This window comes from Schistocerca cancellata, chromosome 4 (assembly GCF_023864275.1).
Source record: "Schistocerca cancellata isolate TAMUIC-IGC-003103 chromosome 4, iqSchCanc2.1, whole genome shotgun sequence".
NCBI lineage: Eukaryota > Metazoa > Arthropoda > Insecta > Orthoptera > Acrididae > Schistocerca > Schistocerca cancellata.
The window spans coordinates 908,418,759-908,436,896 of record NC_064629.1 but is presented as its reverse complement, the minus strand read 5'-3'; the positions used below and the strand labels follow the sequence as shown (position 1 = coordinate 908,436,896).

The 18,138-nt window shown below is 39.1% G+C and overlaps 1 protein-coding gene across 2 annotated transcripts in view; it reads right to left on the bottom strand.

Moving 5' to 3' along the window:
- Positions 1–18,138, bottom strand: part of LOC126185078 (peroxisomal targeting signal 1 receptor) — a 237,663-nt gene that overhangs the window by 109,090 nt on the left and 110,435 nt on the right. For both annotated transcript variants that reach the window (XM_049927863.1, XM_049927864.1), the window contains exons 6-7: positions 11,433–11,604; positions 11,195–11,313 (exon numbers count right to left, since the gene is read on the bottom strand). In XM_049927863.1, the coding sequence (XP_049783820.1) occupies positions 11,195–11,313; positions 11,433–11,604 (291 nt within the window). The remainder of the gene's footprint in view (positions 1–11,194; positions 11,314–11,432; positions 11,605–18,138) is intronic.

The window sequence follows — 18,138 nt, the reverse complement described above, 5'->3', positions numbered from 1 at the left end:
CATGACCCGCCTTGTTTTCCTGTTTTTATGTCATTATTTAATAGATAATAAACATATATTTCTACAAGACGCAATTTCAGGTATCATATGTGCCTATGAACAGGTGTCACACATGAATTCCAAGTCCCTCAGTGCCTGGGAGAGAAAATTTAATCATCACATGGTCATTTGTGCGTTACTTCACACCAAGCTACCAGAACATACATTACTAATGTCTGTGGTTAGGCATCAAAATGTAAACATCATGTAATTTGCACTTCACATTAAGCAGTCATTACATTAGTATTATGTAGATAGTCTGCATCTAGCTATCTAAATGTGTGGTTTATGATCAAACTGAGTAAATTCATGTGTTAGTCTACCACCAGAGAACTTTATGATGTTGAACTTGTGAGTGTAACTTGCTAATCTGGTTTGAATCTTTGGACTCCTGCTTGTTACAAAGCTGATCATCAGACAAGGACTTTGTCCAAAAAAAAAAAAAAAACATGAAGTGATGAAAATCAATTACTACAGAGTTGTGTTCATTATTTAACAAGTGTTCATCAGATCCACTAACAGCTGGAGAATAGTCAACAACGAGAGACCTAGAGAAGACCAAAGGCTTAGTATCAGGACAGTAAAGTTACTAGTCTACTTCTGCAAGTTAAACAGTCAATAAAAGTTTTAAATTAAGACTGACACTAATCACACTTGGTTACATGTGGTTGGACTGACACAAGAACTGGAAGGAAAGGGACATGGCATCTAAGTACAAATCAACAGTAAACTATGGTAACAGTTCTGCTCTTGTTTCTGCCAGAGCCTTAGGGAAAAATATGTATGTCAAAACTGAATGGATTTGTAAAACAGGGAACTGAGGTAAAAAGACTACTGAATAACAACTTTGTGTCATGAATTTACTGTCAATATACACACTTACATTTCAAAATTAAACCAGTAACAGCAACAAAAAGAAAAACACAAAAGAATGTGATCATAAACATTTCCTTAAAATTCCATTTATGTCATCAAGTTTTCAAAATGCCCATCATGTATTACAGTAAACATTTAAAATTGCTAGTGCAAGGACTTCTGGACAGAATGAAGAGATTCCTTTGGTATTATTGCACATGATGCAACAACATGATGTTTTAAACCCTCTTGTGCCATTGGAACTTGTCCACAGACTTCATTTTTGAAATTACTCCAGAGAAAACAAGTCCACTGGCTTCAAATGAGGTGAACATGCAGGCCAATTGGTAATGTCTTCATGTATAACCAGTAACCAGGAAACAGGAAACAGCTGGGTGAGCACTCTCCTAGCCAGAAGCAAGTAGTGAGCCAGGCACCCACTGTGCTTGTACCACACATCTATGTATTTCCAGTGGTACTTCACCTAGAGGATTCAGTAGAAATTGCACATATGTATTACTAGTTAAGGTTTCTTCAATGAAGTAAGGATCAATCACAAAGTCTGCAATAATCCCACACCAAACATTCATATTCCAAGTCTCTCATGTTAAATGTGCCTCAGCCAGTGTGGATTCTCAGTGGCCCAATAATGCACAATTATTACATTCATACTTCCATGTTTTTTAAGAGTAGCTTCAATGGTAGAGAGAAATCTTTAAAGAAAGAACCTATTGTCCTGATGTTCCATCAGAACTGAACAACTGACTTCTACATGTCTTCTGCAATCCCACTAGTTAATCTGCTGGTGAAGTGACACACGATATGGATGGCAGTTCTTAGCATGCAAAATGTGAAAACACTGAGCTGACCTATTACAAAGGCATTCACAGTTCTCCCGTTCTGCAGTCTATACAAAGTAGCAGCCTGTCTACTTTCTGTTGCTAATGGAAGGCAAGAAGTCTTTATATAGTTCTGCGGCCAGCACTTACACAAAATTGTTTGTCTAGATTGCAGTATTTCTTCATAGAGGATAATTCATTTCAGCAGACTGCCATCATCAGATTAAAAACATGAAGGAAGAATCAGTACAATGTACCACACCAAACAGCACATAATCGAACCAAGTATAAGTGCATACTGGGGTACTGATCATCATCATTCTGTTATATCAGGTACAATTATGTGCTATTTGATATAATACAATGTACTGATCAATAACTTATTTTTTTTTATTTTATAAAGGCAATCTACTGAAACATGTAACCCATATGGAGAAATAAAGTGTTACCCAGACAGATAATTATCTTTAATTTCTTTTCATTTGTTAACAATGTTTATTTTTCAAACTAACAAACACTCACCACATGTGAACAACACAGATAGAATGAAATCTACATTTCCTCATGGTCCCTTTTATACCAGTGCAACACTCCATTTCCTCTTTATCTGACACGAGGTACTTCCTTATCCAGGTATGAAATCACAAATTTCCACATAAGACAGCAATCAGTTCACATGCAAAACACATAAACCCAGAGTTATAAATACTACAATTACTCAATATTAAAGAGTGAAACGCCTTTGCATTCTTCTCTCTTATAACTAGGATACTAGTAGCAGAAATTACTACAGTTCCATTTAAAAAAGTGAAGTTGATACCAATATCTCTGTAATTAATATAGCTATAAAAGGAGGCTGTGTGTAGTTTAGTGAGGACTTTTTCACAACTGATCTGAATGAAATAATATTACAATATCTTAAATGGCTCCAGAAAAATTTGAGATGAACAGCTTAGCTGACTCATTCTGTAAATTGCCATTGTCAACTTGGGAAAAACATCTTCCATTGTAAATGAAAATGTTGTTGTTGTTGTGGTCTTCAGTCCTGAGACTGGTTTGATGCAGCTCTCCATGCTACTCTATCCTGTGCAAGCTTCTTCATCTCCCAGTATCTACTGCAACCTACATCCTTCTGAATCTGCTTAGTGTATTCATCTCTTGGTCTCCCTCTACGATTTTTACCCTCCACACTGCCCTCCAATGCTAAATTTGTGATCCCTTGATGCCTCAAAACATTTCCTACCAACCGATCCCTTCTCCTAGTTCAGTTGTGCCACAAACTTCTCTTCTCCCCAATCCTATTCAATACCTCCTCATTAGTTACGTGATCTACCCACCTTATCTTCAGCATTCTTCTGTAGCACCACATTTTGAAAGCTTCTATTCTCTTCTTGTCCAAACTAGTTATCGTCCATGTTTCACTTCCATACATGGCTACACTCCATACAAATACTTTCAGAAACGACTTCCTGACACTTAAATCTATACTCGATGTTAACAAATTCCTCTTCTTGAGAAACGCTTTCCTTGCCATTGCCAGTCTACATTTTATATCCTCTCTACTTCGACCATCATCGGTTATTTTGCTCCCCAAATAGCAAAACTCCTTTACTACTTTAAGTGTCTCATTTCCTAATCTAATTCCCTCAGCATCACCCGACTTAATTCGACTACATTCCATTATCCTCGTTTTGCTTTTGTTGATGTTCATCTTATATCCTCCTTTCAAGACACTGTCCATTCCGTTCAACTGCTCTTCCAAGTCTTTTGCTGTCTTTGACAGAATTACAATGTCATCGGCGAACCTCAAAGTTTTTACTTCTTCTCCATGAATTTTAATACCTACTCCGAATTTTTCTTTTGTTTCCTTTACTGCTTGCTCAATATACAGATTGAATAACATCGGGGAGAGGCTACAACCCTGTCTTACTCCTTTCCCAACCACTGCTTCCCTTTCATGCCCCTCGACTCTTATAACTGCCATCTGGTTTCTGTACAAATTGTAAATAGCCTTTCGCTCCCTGTATTTTACCCCTGCCACCTTCAGAATTTGAAAGAGAGTATTCCAGTTAACATTGTCAAAAGCTTTCTCTAAGTCTACAAATGCTAGAAACGTAGGTTTGCCTTTTAATAATCTTTCTTCTAAGATAAGTCGTAAGGTCAGTATTGCCTCACGTGTTCCAACATTTCTACAGAATCCAAACTGATCTTCCCCGAGGTCAGCTTCTACCAGTTTTTCCATTCGTCTGTAATGAATTCGCGTTAGTATTTTGCAGCTGTGACTTATTAAACTGATAGTTCGGTAATTTTCACATCTGTCAACACCTGCTTTCTTTGGGATTGGAATTATTATATTCTTCTTGAAGTCTGAGGGTATTTCGCCTGTCTCATACATCGTGCTCACCAGATGGTAGAGTTTTGTCATGACTGGCTCTCCCGAGGCCATCAGTAGTTCAAATGGAATGTTGTCTACTCCCGGAGCCTTGTTTCGACTCAGGTCTTTCAGTGCTCTGTCAAACTCTTCACGCAGTATCTGATCTCCCATTTCGTCTTCATCTACATCCTCTTCCATTTCCATAATATTGTCCTCAAGTACATCGCCCTTGTATAAACCCTCTATATACTCCTTCCACCTTTCTGCCTTCCCTTCTTTGCTTAGAACTGGGTTGCCATCTGAGCTCTTGATATTCATACAAGTGGTTCTCTTCTCTCCAAAGGTCTCTTTAATTTTCCTGTAGGCAGTATCTATCTTACCCCTAGTGAGACAAGCCTCTAAATCCTTACATTTGTCCTCTAGCCATCCCTGCTCAGCCATTTTGCACTTCCTGTCGATATCATTTTTGAGACCTTTGTATTCCTTTTTGCCTGCTTCATTTACTGCATTTTTATATTCTCTCCTTTCATCAATTAAATTCAATATTTCTTCTGATACCCAAGGATTTCTATTAGCCCTCGTCTTTTTACCTACTTGATCCTCTGCTGCCTTCACTACTTCATCCCTCAGAGCTACCCATTCTTCTCCTACTGTATTTCTTTCCCCCATTCCTGTCAATTGTTCCCTTATGCTCTCCCTGAAACTCTGTACAACCTCTGGTTCTTTCAGTTTATCCAGGTCCCATCTCCTTAAATTCCCACCTTTTTGCAGTTTCTTTAGTTTCAATCTGCAGTTCATAACCAATAGATTGTGGTCAGAATCCACATCTGCCCCAGGAAATGTCTTACAATTTAAAACCTGGTTCCTAAATCTCTGTCTTACCATTATATAATCTATCTGATACCTTTTAGTATCTCCAGGATTCTTCCAGGTATACAACCTTCTTTTATGATTCTTGAACCAAGTGTTGGCTATGATTAAGTTATGCTCTGTGCAAAATTCTACAAGGCGGCTTCCTCTTTCATTCCTTCCCCCCAATCCATATTCACCTACTATGTTTCCTTCTCTCCCTTTTCCTACTGACGAATTCCAGTCACCCATGACTATTAAATTTTCGTCTCCCTTCACTACCTGAATAATTTCTTTTATCTCGTCATACATTTCATCTATTTCTTCATCATCTGCAGAGGTAGTTGGCATATAAACTTGTACTACTGTAGTAGGCATGGGCTTTGTGTCTATCTTGGCCACAATAATGCGTTCACTATGCTGTTTGTAGTAGCTAACCCGCACTCCTATTTTTTTATTCATTATTAAACCTACTCCTGCATTACCCCTATTTGATTTTGTATTTATAACCCTTTAATCACCTGACCAAAAGTCTTGTTCGTCCTGCCACCGAACTTCACTAATTCCCACTATATCTAACTTTAACCTATCCATTTCCCTTTTTAAATTTTCTAACTTACCTGCCCGATTAAGGGATCTGACATTCCACGCTCCGATCCGTAGAACGCCAGTTTTCTTTCTCCTGATAACGACGTCCTCCTGAGTAGTCCCCGCCCGGAGATCCGAATGGGGGACTATTTTACCTCCGAAATATTTTACCCAAGAGGACGCCATCATCATTTAATCATACAGTAGAGCTGCATGTCCTCGGGAAAAATTACGGCTGTAGTTTCCCCTTGCTTTCAGCCGTTCGCAGTACCAGCACAGCAAGGCCGTTTTGGTTAATGTTACAAGGCCAGATCAGTCAATCATCCAGACTGTTGCCCCTGCAACTACTGAAAAGGCTGCTGCCCCTCTTCAGGAACCACATGTTTGTCTGGCCTCTCAACAGATACCCCTCCGTTGTGGTTGCACCTACGGTACGGCCATCTGTATCGCTGAGGCACGCAAGCCTCCCCACCAACGGCAAGGTCCATGGTTCATGGGGGGAACCATTCATGAAAATATCTTACTCATTTTGACAGATAAGGGAGTGGACTGGAGGGAAATAATGTTAATTAAGAACCTACAGGTGGAGCAGTAAGTCAGAGTACACACTAGAGACATGACAATAAACTAGAAGTGCATAGGGTGAGAGATAAGACAAGGATTCAGTCTCTCACCTCCACTATCACATGCCAATATAAAATAAAATAACAATAGTGGTTTTTATAGAAATACATTACTATGTGTCAGTGAGAAAAGTTTCATATGCATTAAATTTTCCAATGAAATTGAACATTCATAATATTTTCGACCCACAGTAGGAAACCACCATTTTATTGGTATTTGGGAAGAGTTTTGGCTGTCAGTCACCAACACATTCAGGAAGATTCAAAAGCATAATCAAAGGACAATCTGGTCTCTAAAATGAACAGCACACTGCTAAAAATAAATTTTCAGAAATATATGTTTCATAAAACATCAGGGTGTATACGTGGACAAGGAAAAAAAATTCCCAGATTTCCCGGTTAAAAATACACTTTCTCCCGGATGAAAACACACTTTTTCCGTGCTATTAAGTGACAGTTTTTTTTTTATTTTTTTTTTAAGTATGCTGTATATTTTCGTATCACGAAAGTATAAATTCGAATCCTACCAAACACCGCATGTTACTTTCCGAACCATGTAATCGAGATTACAATACGCTTTTGTAAGCAAGTCATTGCTCATGTCACGTGATCCCGCCACCAGCCGATGACAGCGGATATTCAGAGCGTAGGACACGTGATGTAGTCCGCTAATAGCAACATCACTGTTAAGTAGCGCGGATACACAAACAGGAAAAGTTAATGTTTTAAATTAATCTACATAGTGTTGCTACAAGAAAAGCAAAGCTTTCACGTACAACATTGGTCTCTAAGGTTAATAAGCTGCAACAGAAGCTAAGCTTTCACATATAATGTTGATTTTTCTTGCCCGTGTTACACTTTAAGATATATCACACAAATGTGCCAGTAAAATTTTTAGCCGAGTCCAGTGACTTGTTCTCAAAGTTTTCCACAAATAAATTAGCTACCGCAGAGGAGCGAGAGCTTCCCGTAGCACTACATCAATTTGCTCATAATAACGACACGATTGTCTGATCTGGGCTCTAAATACTTCTAATCGCTCGTCATCAAACGCTCTGTGATTTAAGAAATTCATCGCACATTCTCACACATAGTTCCACTTGCGAAAGAGGAAATTTGCTTTGAAAGTAACGTTTTTCAAACAGCCATTCGCAATATTTTCCCGCGACCTGTTAGAAATAGGTTCGTTTCAGCAGTCGTCAGAGAGCGCCAGGTAAGAGGCGCCACCGCGCTTTGGCAGCTACGATGACGCAGGAAGCCCGTATGTTCGTATGTGTAAAACATTAAAAGATCTTACGTTATGTCATAAAAGAAAAGAGGCCGAAATATCGTTGTCTAATGCTGCGTAAGTTGTTAATACAAATACTACCCATGACTGGTGTGGTGTCTCAAATCTGATTACGTTTATTTTGTCGCTGTCTGCTAGATAAAACAAAATAGGTCTTTCTAACACTGCAGAAACTGTAACACATACCAAATAAACGAGACTGTTTTTGCACAAATGGTCATTTTTATAACACGACAGAATATAATTCACGAAGACCAACATAAAATGACTATTAGGCCTACTACAAGCAAATAGTTTAATGTTAGAAAATAGTTTCACATTTCATTCATACGCCCCAGTTTCTCGAGCATGAGATCGAAAAGTAGTAGTACGAGTTTTTACTTAAATTTGGAATCGTCATAGTCTTCCCTAATTGGTGTGATGTCCCCGTTCCTCGTTCTAACAAACAATCTTGTCATGACTAACTCTGGAACTATTCCTGCCTTTGTCAAAATTTAGTCGCTGGTTAACTTCACTAACCCTGCCAGAATCACCGGTTTAGTTATCCCTGATTATTCTCCGGTTAGGCGTTGTTATGTTCGTACAAACCACTTTCTGCCCTACTTCCAGAATAGAAGTTAATTGGCTGCTAGAAGGGGGCTGTACAACTGGCCCTTACAAGTGGAGCGATCTGGCCAAAAATTTTCTGACAAAATTTCATTTTCTTGGATACACCGAGAAGATAATACGTAATCTTTCTTACCTGTCATTCCTGTTAGTCATTTATTTCCACTCTGGTAGTCTGACTCTATGGATTTCGCTAGTAATTATAGCACAGCTGATCATTCCAAGCCCAATCAACCACATAATCAGACAGCAGTTGGCGTTCACTCGTTCGGCTTTACTCTGCTCAGCTCGTATAACCCGGTCCCCTTTTGCTTGCAGGAAAGTTTATTTCTAGATGCGACGACGATTCCCCTGACAGACATCACGTACACTAGGCACGCATTCAAAAATTAACTTATGATTCATTCAGAAATCAACTTACAGAGTGCGTTCAAAAACCAAGAGGGATGCGTTTCAAAATCATGAGTAATCGGTAGACCAACGTGCGCTGGATGCTAGGCTCTTTGTGAAACATGATTTTTTTCTTCTCAAGAATATGAATTTGGCGCCCCCTCCACTCCCGTAATTGTCATTCGGGTCAGATACATCGGTTTGCCCCGCCACTCAACTGCGCATGCGCATGAGCCCGCTCGTAACTCCTATAACGAATCTAGTTAAACCGTTGTGACGTCACTCTCATCGAAGACATTTTGTTGTTATAAAGCATTGCATAGTCTTCCTAACACCTTTGACACATTTTGTTGTTGGCAAACGTTTGTATGAGCACTGTGTTTTGTTGTTGTATATGGCACATTTCCTTTGCAATTTATGTTTTATTTTCATATTTTTTTCTCGTTCACATTTTATTGTTGTAGTATTATTCTGCAGTAGCGGGATAGAGTAATATCCTTTGTTAGAGCATCGATTCTTACCAGTCAATATTGCAAAAATTTAACTGAAACCTAAAATAATGAAAAATTCCCAGAATTCTAAAAAATTCCCGGGTTTTTCCCGGTTTTCTCCCGGATGAAAAAATTCCCGGGTTTTTCCCGGATCTCCCGGGTCGTATACACCCTGAACATCTTTAAAACAAGTAAGTAAAACAATGCTACACTGTTTTTCCTTATAGAGAGATCAAAACAGAGCCAACACATATTGTTTATAAGAGTACTGACAGCAGTTTTACTTTTACAGACAAATAAGGTAAGTACCAAGTATTTGTAAAAGATTTTAAAATGCAGCATGTGAGTAAAATGATCTGTGTGTTTCCTTGGTTATTGCAACTAAGGAGCAAAAGCATAAGAGTAAACAATTTCACTATATAATCATAAATATTTGGTAATATTTAGGAATAAAGGAGTGGACAGAATTGGGTAAGTTGGGATGGGCACACAGCTCAGACATTCGACATATCAGTGGCAGACAGTGTAGAGTGTAGTGATTTGGTGAACTATATCGAATCCACCCTTAGTTTCATTATAAAAATTCACATCTTCTTGAAGTTTCTTCTCAGTATTCTCATTGACCTGATATCCAGCACGCATTTTACTCAGATTAGACTTTTTTTCTCTTTTTCCCTTGGTATACTGTGAGAATGTTGATGATGATGTTTGGTTTGTGGGGCGCTCAACTGCGTGGTTATCAGCGCCCGTACAATTACCGAATCTTTGCTCAGTCCAATTTCGCCACTTTCCTGGATGATGATGAAATGATGAAGACAACACAAACACCCAGTCATCTCGAGGCAGGTGAAAATCCCTGACCCCGCCGGGAATCGAACCCGGGACCCCGTGCTCGGGAAGCGAGAACGCTACCGCGAGACCACGAGCGGCGGACATGTGAGAATGTTGTCACCTGGCTTGTACAAGTCTGTTGCATACAAAACATCACCTCCACTTCATGCTGCAGGAGGAACCTCAGAGTGATTTCTGAAGAGTGCCAACTAAACCAGTCCCTTTTTATTTCAGCTCGTCTGCCAGTTTCATGGAGGTGAAGTAGTTGTCACTCGTAATGTTATGACCACAGATGAGGAATGGCTGTGCCAACTTCATAATGACATGGTGACTAAGACCCTTGCTCCGATTATACGTTTCACGTTTGCTATGGTTTGGTGAAACCGTTCAGGGAACAGCGCTTGTCAGCATCACACAAAAACCAATATTTTATCCCATACTTATCATGTTTACTTGACATTTACTGTATGAATGGGCACCTGCACTTTAAAGGATACAGCAGTTCGTCGAAGTCATGTTCTTGCCTGGATTGGAGCAAGCAATGAAATTTTAAGTAAACACATTCCACATTTCCAAAGAAATGCATAATTTATCAGTTTCTTTGTCTCCTTGATGACATAGAATGAAACCTAAGATGACTGAATGATGCCAACCCATAGGGAATCAAAAGCCACACCAATACAAAGCATCATCTGACCTATGAAATATTCATATTTCAGGTTATTTTTCTCCTAAACTGTTGTGATATAATCCAACATCTCAAGAATAACATCAAGGCATGCCCAGAAACTATTTATAATCTGAAAATCAGTGTTACTGACATTTAATTGCATTAAAATGTGAATGGGTCAAAAATTGCCCAAGTGTGTACTTTATGTATAAAACAGCAAACTTTTCATACTGCTAGGTGGGCTAGGGAGATGAAATTTTGATGAGTTGTACAAACCTATAAATGATTAAAAGTCACAGGAGGATTCAGTCCTGTGATGACTGTAGAGGGGGCACAGGGTCCTCGCAAACCCTTGTAGGTCAAGAGTGATGCATGTGGTACTTCTAGTGTCAAGAGGTTATATAGAGGATTTTTTTATTTTTTAATTACTTTCCCTAAAACAACATAGTATTTCTTTTATTTGTAATCTGTCCTACTTCTTTCTTTGTTCTAACCACATAATACAATTTTGTTTTCCTTACACATGATATTTTGATTCCTTTTGTAAATCAGGTATTTATTGATGTCTTATTAGTACCACACATCATTGTTTTCTTCAGAAAGTAGCTGTTAAATGTGGATAGTAACCCACCTATAAAACAAATTAATTTTGAAACTTATATCTGTCACATTGCACACATCCTTCCAATAATGTGTCACTTCTGATAAATCCTCATGTAACAATATGATATAAGTTAAGTAGTACACATACCTGCTCAGTATCCTGTTCACTGTTTCCTTCTTGTGCCACCGATGATGTAGCCTCTAGACTGTCCCATTGTTCTGTCATTTTGTTCCACAAAGCCTGAGCATTTACACTCCGGCCAAAATCTTGGCACAAAAAGATAAATACAAAATATTATACATGAAACTGGTAACATATTGAATATATAGTGAAGAGAAACTAAAAAGGTACCACAGTACTACGTGTATGAGAAAAAGTTACAAACCTGTGAACTGTAATTCCAAATCACCACCTTCACCACCAAACTCCTGCATAAATTCTGCAGTCCACTTATCCACCAAATCTTTGGAGGTAATTTCTTTACTTTCATCATCAGCTGTTGATGCAGGTGGGAAAACAATATCACCATCACTCACTTGTTGCATAAATTCCATAAACTGAAAATAAAATACCAAGAAGCTCAAGACTTCAATTCATACATATACAACAAATCATCTGAAGATAATTCTTAAACACTACTGTACTACAATATATGACAAAAATCCTCCATTATTGTTGATAACAGCAACATCTTCGCAGCTGGAATAGAAATTTAAGGTAAACACATAAGTACTCGCAGAATAAAATTTCCTATACAATAACATAAATGGTTCAATGTCATGTTGCGGCACTTCTGTGTGCTCACAGGGGTCCTACACGATATTAGGCAGGTGTTCCAGTTTCTTTGGCTTTTCAGTGTATCTCTCTTACCAAAAATTGTGCAAAAGATAAGTATTTCAATGTGAGCAAAAACAAACTCAACAAGGACCTCATGAATTTAATGTTGCTACTGAAATAAGTTACACATGTACAAAAGAATCTGCCAGAACATATTAAATGTCACATGGTTAACAGTGGACTTTAAGAATGAATAAAGAACTTGCTGATTCTTCATTTTCTGTTGACGTATGAAGGCTATCCACAAAGTACATTACGTTTTGGAATTAAAAATAAATAAAGTATTGGAAAAATTTTTTATTATATACAGATGAAAGCCACACTTAAATACTACTTTTCTACATAGTTGCCATTTAAATTAAGGCACTTATCGTAGCGATGGACGAGCTTGGAAATTCCTTCGTCGTGAAATTCGGCCGCCTGTGCCTTCAACCACGTGGTTACCTCTTTTGGGACAGAAAAGGTGTGATTTTTTGTGGATTTCCTGGAAAGAGGCACTACAATAAACTCTCAAAGGTATTGCCAAACTCTGCACAACCTCAGAAGAGCAATACAAAACACATTCAGGGGAAAGTTGGGCTCAAAGATCTTGCTGATTCACGACAACACCCAGGCCCACACGGCAAATGCCACTCGTGAAGTTCTCGAATCTTTTAAGTTGGAGTTGTTTCCTCATCCGCCGTACAGTCCTGACCTGGCACCGAGCGACTTCCACTTATTCCCAGCAATGAAGAAGTGGTTGGCTATGCAGCGTTTTGATGACGACGCACAGCTTCAAGAAGAGGTAACCACGTGGTTAAAGGTGCAGGCGGCCGAATTTTATGACAAAGGAATTTCCAAGCTCGCCCATCGCTACGATAAGTGCCTTAATTTAAATGGCAACTATGTAGAAAAGTGGTATTTAAGTGTGGCTTTCACCTGTATATAATAAAAAAATTTTTGAATACTTTATTTATTTTTAATTCCAAAACATAATGTACTTTGTGGATAGCCCTCTTATTTTATGACATTTGGACCTTTCAACAGCAACAGCCAGCAAGACACCAGTGGATTACTTTGTCAAAGAACTTCCTCTTAGGTAATGCACAGAAGAGTATATAAGCTACCAGTAAAATTACAGTATTAGGTTATAATATGATTAATATTAGTGCTATAATACTTTACAAACCCAAGTCACTCTATTATACTGCATCTGAATAAAATCTACATCCTTTACTTTTTGCCTACTCCACACAATCCATGAACTATGATCCATACTATGTAATCAAACAAAACTGTTTGAGGTTTCTTTTGTTACAAGGCCTCCTGTTGGGAAACCAGTACTAAGTATAAAGAAACTGAACTATAATCAACAGCTCTCAGCAGTCTCTAGGAAATTTAGTAAGTGCAATGGCAGCCTCTCTTCTTTGTCTACTTTCTCGATCTCTAAACTAGATACATATATTAAAAAGAAGAGGGCAGGGGGAGCAAAAATAGTACCTTATAAGCACACTCAAGTTGCTGACATTGAACTTGTCACGTCTGGCATTTGCAGTCTGTTTACAGTAGGCATAAGATAATGAAGGGACTTTATCCGTGTCAGGACAACTTCAACAAGAAAATTTCCTTTAACAGGGACATGAATTTTATCCATTACATGCCTCACATTCACAGAAAATAATCCTAATAATATCAAATGACTATACTAGTTTTTGGAAGAAAAAATAAATTTTAGTTGATCCTTTCAGTGTGTTTCCCACTAACCAAAGCAATCATTATGAACAACTGGTTACAGCAGGAAGCTTCATTTGTCGTACATTAATATTTATGCAACACAATGAAGGAACTGGCAGAAATAAATAAAATTTCATTGACACACAACCTATATTCCCTGCAAACATGTTGGTGGGCACTGGTGTATTGAAACACGGCTGCAGGAATATGTTGGAGGAAGGGTAACTGTTTGGGCTCTGAATCTTAACTGATGTAGCAGAATACTGGCAAATTTGGAAGAACAGGATTTCCACAATACAAAGTGGCATCCTTGTTTATGACAAACAGTGATCTGCTATAAATCTCTATACTGTTAACGGGTAAGCACAGTGGTTAATACACTAGAATCCTACTCCTACCTCCAAATGTGTTATAGCTTCATCTCTCATAAATGTTAAACTCAAATGAATACATCCTACTCTCCTTTTATATTATCAGTAATATTTGGACATTACTAGCTGAAATTGGAGAGAAGCCTATCAGAAAAATTGAATGATAATTGTTTCACACCAACACTATTCATTGGATTTGGCCCCTGTGACACTTTTATGTTGCCTTGAATCAATAAAAAAAACATAAAAGGGAAGCATTTTCAAAACATAGAGGAGGTTGAACAAAAATCACAGTAAGTGTTGAGTGTCAGAACTTTCAGCAACTTGATTAACTGTTTCTGCTAAACCTTTGATAAACATTCCTCTTTCAGTAGAGCTGCTATTGGTGGCCTATTTTGCTTTCTGGAAATCCTGATGGCTTCCCGTACTTGGCCTTAGCTGGTGGAATGGTGTAATAAGTTCAGGGATACTTGCCATGATCTCTTCTTACTCTCTTTAATAATACTGTTGTATTTGGCCCTTGCCATACAAAAAAGCTGTGAAGTTCTCAGCGGTTGGTCAGCATTCAGCAGTTGGTCAGCATTTGAACTTGCACAGTGCAAGAACAGAGTGGTACTCTTCACTTCATCAAAGCACAGGTTATATTTGTAGATGGTCTGAGGACTTTGGGATGGCTGCATTAGTGGCTTGGTCAATCAGTCTCATTATGTGATTCATCTATTATTGGCTGCTGACTCAATGTACAGTGCCCAGTTTGTCTTTCCAAAAATCCACTTTGGCAGCCTACATTCTAGCATCCTTTGCTCTACTAGATGCATTCAAATAGGGAAGTGGTCACTGGAGTGATAATCACCAACTACTGCCCACTGGGCAGTATCAGTGAGAGCACAGCACGAGATATATGGCAGAGAATGACAGCCTAGAGTGCTGAAAAGGGTGCTTGGCACTGTTTTTAGACAACATAACACTTCTAAGAGAGAAGATTCTCAATGGTCTGATCCCGGGGACGGGCAGTCAGATTCCCCAGAGTGCATTACAAGCAATAAAATTCTTGCAAAGGAGTAATGACAGGGAACCTGTGTAATTAGATCACCAAGAGCCTCAGTAACTATATTGTCATTTAGGTACAGGTATCAGGGGTATAGTATCATCCTATATGGAACATGCACATTGCAGCAACCACTTACAATTTGGTGTTGAGGAGGAGAGACAAGGAGTGTTATAGTAATCATCATTAATGAATAAAGCACCACCACCTTTAGCCCTCTCCCCACTGAGATTGTTCTTTTCATAAATGCTGTAAACCATTAATACAGGGGCATCAGACTCTACACAATTGATCTCTTGGAGACACAGGAACAGGGGTCTGTCCTGTGTTGAGAGTCTTAGTCCCTCCACATGACACCTAAACCCACTCAGGTTCCATTGCAGGATGGAGCCATTTTATTGGTAAGGTTTTTCTATGTCTACCTTTTTTTCTTGCTGCTGGGATTGTAGATGTATGGCAGTTAAGTGTAGGGAGGAGAGACTTGTTGGTTCCCTCTAACACACTTCATAAGTCATTACTTCCACTGATGGTCTGATGGCTTCGCACTTGCACTTTTATGTTTATGTTTGTGTGCTTGCCCCCTCTCTTTCAATGGTTATGCTCGTGGTGACAGGTGCTTTGACATGCTGCTTGCTGCAACTTTTTAACACACTTTGGTTGATGTGCCACTGCCTTTTTGTTGCCCTCAGTACCTTATGTAACTGGTTTGCTCGATGCCGGTATGACAGTAGTGGCTGCTTTGCAACTACATTTATAGAACCATGTATTCATGATTACACTGCTGCTCTGTTTCTTTGTGGACATGCCGACTTTGGTGAAAGGTTTCTTAAACAATAAGGCAAAATATGTTAGAAATGTGGGCAGTTACATTGCCTTCTATGACAATTTTGGAGAATAGGGTACCCACTTGTTTAGTTTAATGCCTTTTCTATATTTTGCATCTTTGATTCCATACTGCATAGTCATAACTGCAATTGACACAAAATTCTGGAAGGGAACATGTGACTTCTTCTCCATGGGCTGCTTTGCCAAATGTTGCTTGCCCACTGCATGCCAGAGTTGTGTAGCTATATCACTGACACTTAACATTGCACAGGAGGGTTTGGAATTTATGGCCATACTTTCAATTGGAGTAAACCTGTCTTTATACACTCCGGTAAGTGCAGGGAGGTTGAAGTTATAATAAATGAATCAGTCTATTAAATCCCACCACTAATACACTTCATCGTGCTGGGTAAATCAGTTATTCACTCGTCAGATCATTCCACCAGTAATTCTGGGTGTCTACATTCATACTATCATGACAAGAGACCGCATTTTTGCTTCAGTTAAGAAAATTACGTTTCTGTACCACAACACAGAATTCCCCAAACTTTTTGCATTTGAGCATTTAGTCAGCTTGTTCAGTTGTAGCTGTTTCTAATAGTTAAATGAAGACATTGTCAGTGAGGCTGTAACTTTATGCAACACTTCTATTTGTTATTGGTCAATTTCAACCTCATGGCCAGCATCAAGCATTTACGTCTTAGCACAAAATGAACAAACATTAATCAAACAAGTAACTATAATTAAAAAGAGAAAACTCAGTTATAAAGTCTCTGGTAATACAGTGACAATACCATTAACAACATGTTACCTGTAAGTTGTCATATGTCTGTTGTTCGTAGACCATGCACGAAGTCCAAAAATAAAATAACTGAAACGATGTCCAAGCATTTGAATGTTGGGCTGCATAAGGTTCCCTTTCCGTGCAGTGACCACGGAATATAAAATTATAAAGAATGTAGCAACCAGTCGCGGAAACATGATTTATTTATCTTGTTGCAATGAGATAAATAAATTATGTTTCTGCAACTGGTTCCTACATTCTTTATAATTTTAATGTCCAAGTATGTTCCAGCCAGTGTTCTTGAACCTGGAATGAGATTTTCACTCTGCAGCGGAGTGTGCGCTGATATGAAACTTCCTGGCAGATTAAAACTGTGTGCCCGACCGAGACTCGAACTCGGGACCTTTGCCCCGAGTTCGAGTCTCGGTCGGGCACAGTTTTAATCTGCCAGGAAGTTTCGTTCTTGAACCTGTTTGTAATGCAGTCATGATCAGTGTCATGAATGATATGAACTACCTACATGTTAAACTGTAGCACTGAATCTTGCCATTATATGATGGGCATTCAGTAAGTAATGCAGCACTTTTCTTCTGAAAGCAGGTTGGCTTTATTCAGGATTGCAATACACCATATTATTCACCACCCTTCTAGCTACAAAACCCTATTTTTTAATGTAATCTTCATTCAATACAACGGCCTTATGCCACCTTACTGGGAGGGCCTGTATGCCTGCATGGTACCACTCTACTGGTCAACATTAAAGCCACCATCTTGCTGCATCAATATCCTTCCATCATTGTGTGCTGCTTCTCTCGAAGCGCATCCTTCAATGGGCCAAACACACGGAATTCAGCAGGTGCGAGGTCTGGACCATAGGGTGGATGAGGAAGAAATGTCCAATGAAGTTTTGTGAGCTCCTCTCACGTGCACACATTTGTGAGGCCTTGGGTTGACATGGAGAAGAAGTTCATTCACTTTTTTGTTGCGTCAAACTCTCTGAAGTCATTTCTTCAACTTCCTAAGGGTAGCACAATACACTTACGTGCTGATCATTGCACCATGAGGGAGGACATCAAAAATAATAACCCCCTTCAGAGTCCCAGAAGACCACTGATATGACTTTACTGGCTGAGGGTGTGACTTTGAACTTTATCTTTGGAGCAGAGGTGGTGTGGTTCCACTCCACGGATTGCCGTTTTGTTTCTGGTTCAAAGTGATGACCCCATGTTTCATCATCTTTGATGATGATTGACAAAAAATTGCCACCCACAAAATGTTCAAATGTGTGTGAAATCTTATGGGACTTAACTGCTAAGGTCATCAGTCCCTAAGGACTCGAACCTCCGCCAGGACCAGCTGCACAGTCCACGACTGCAGCGCCTTAGACCACTCAGCTAATCCCACGTGGCAAATTGCCACAATTAGTCTTGTAACATGCAAGCAAGTCCCACAGATGGCCTTTTGTTGCTCTTTATGGTTCTCTGCCAGGTGGCGAGGAACCCAGCAGGCACAC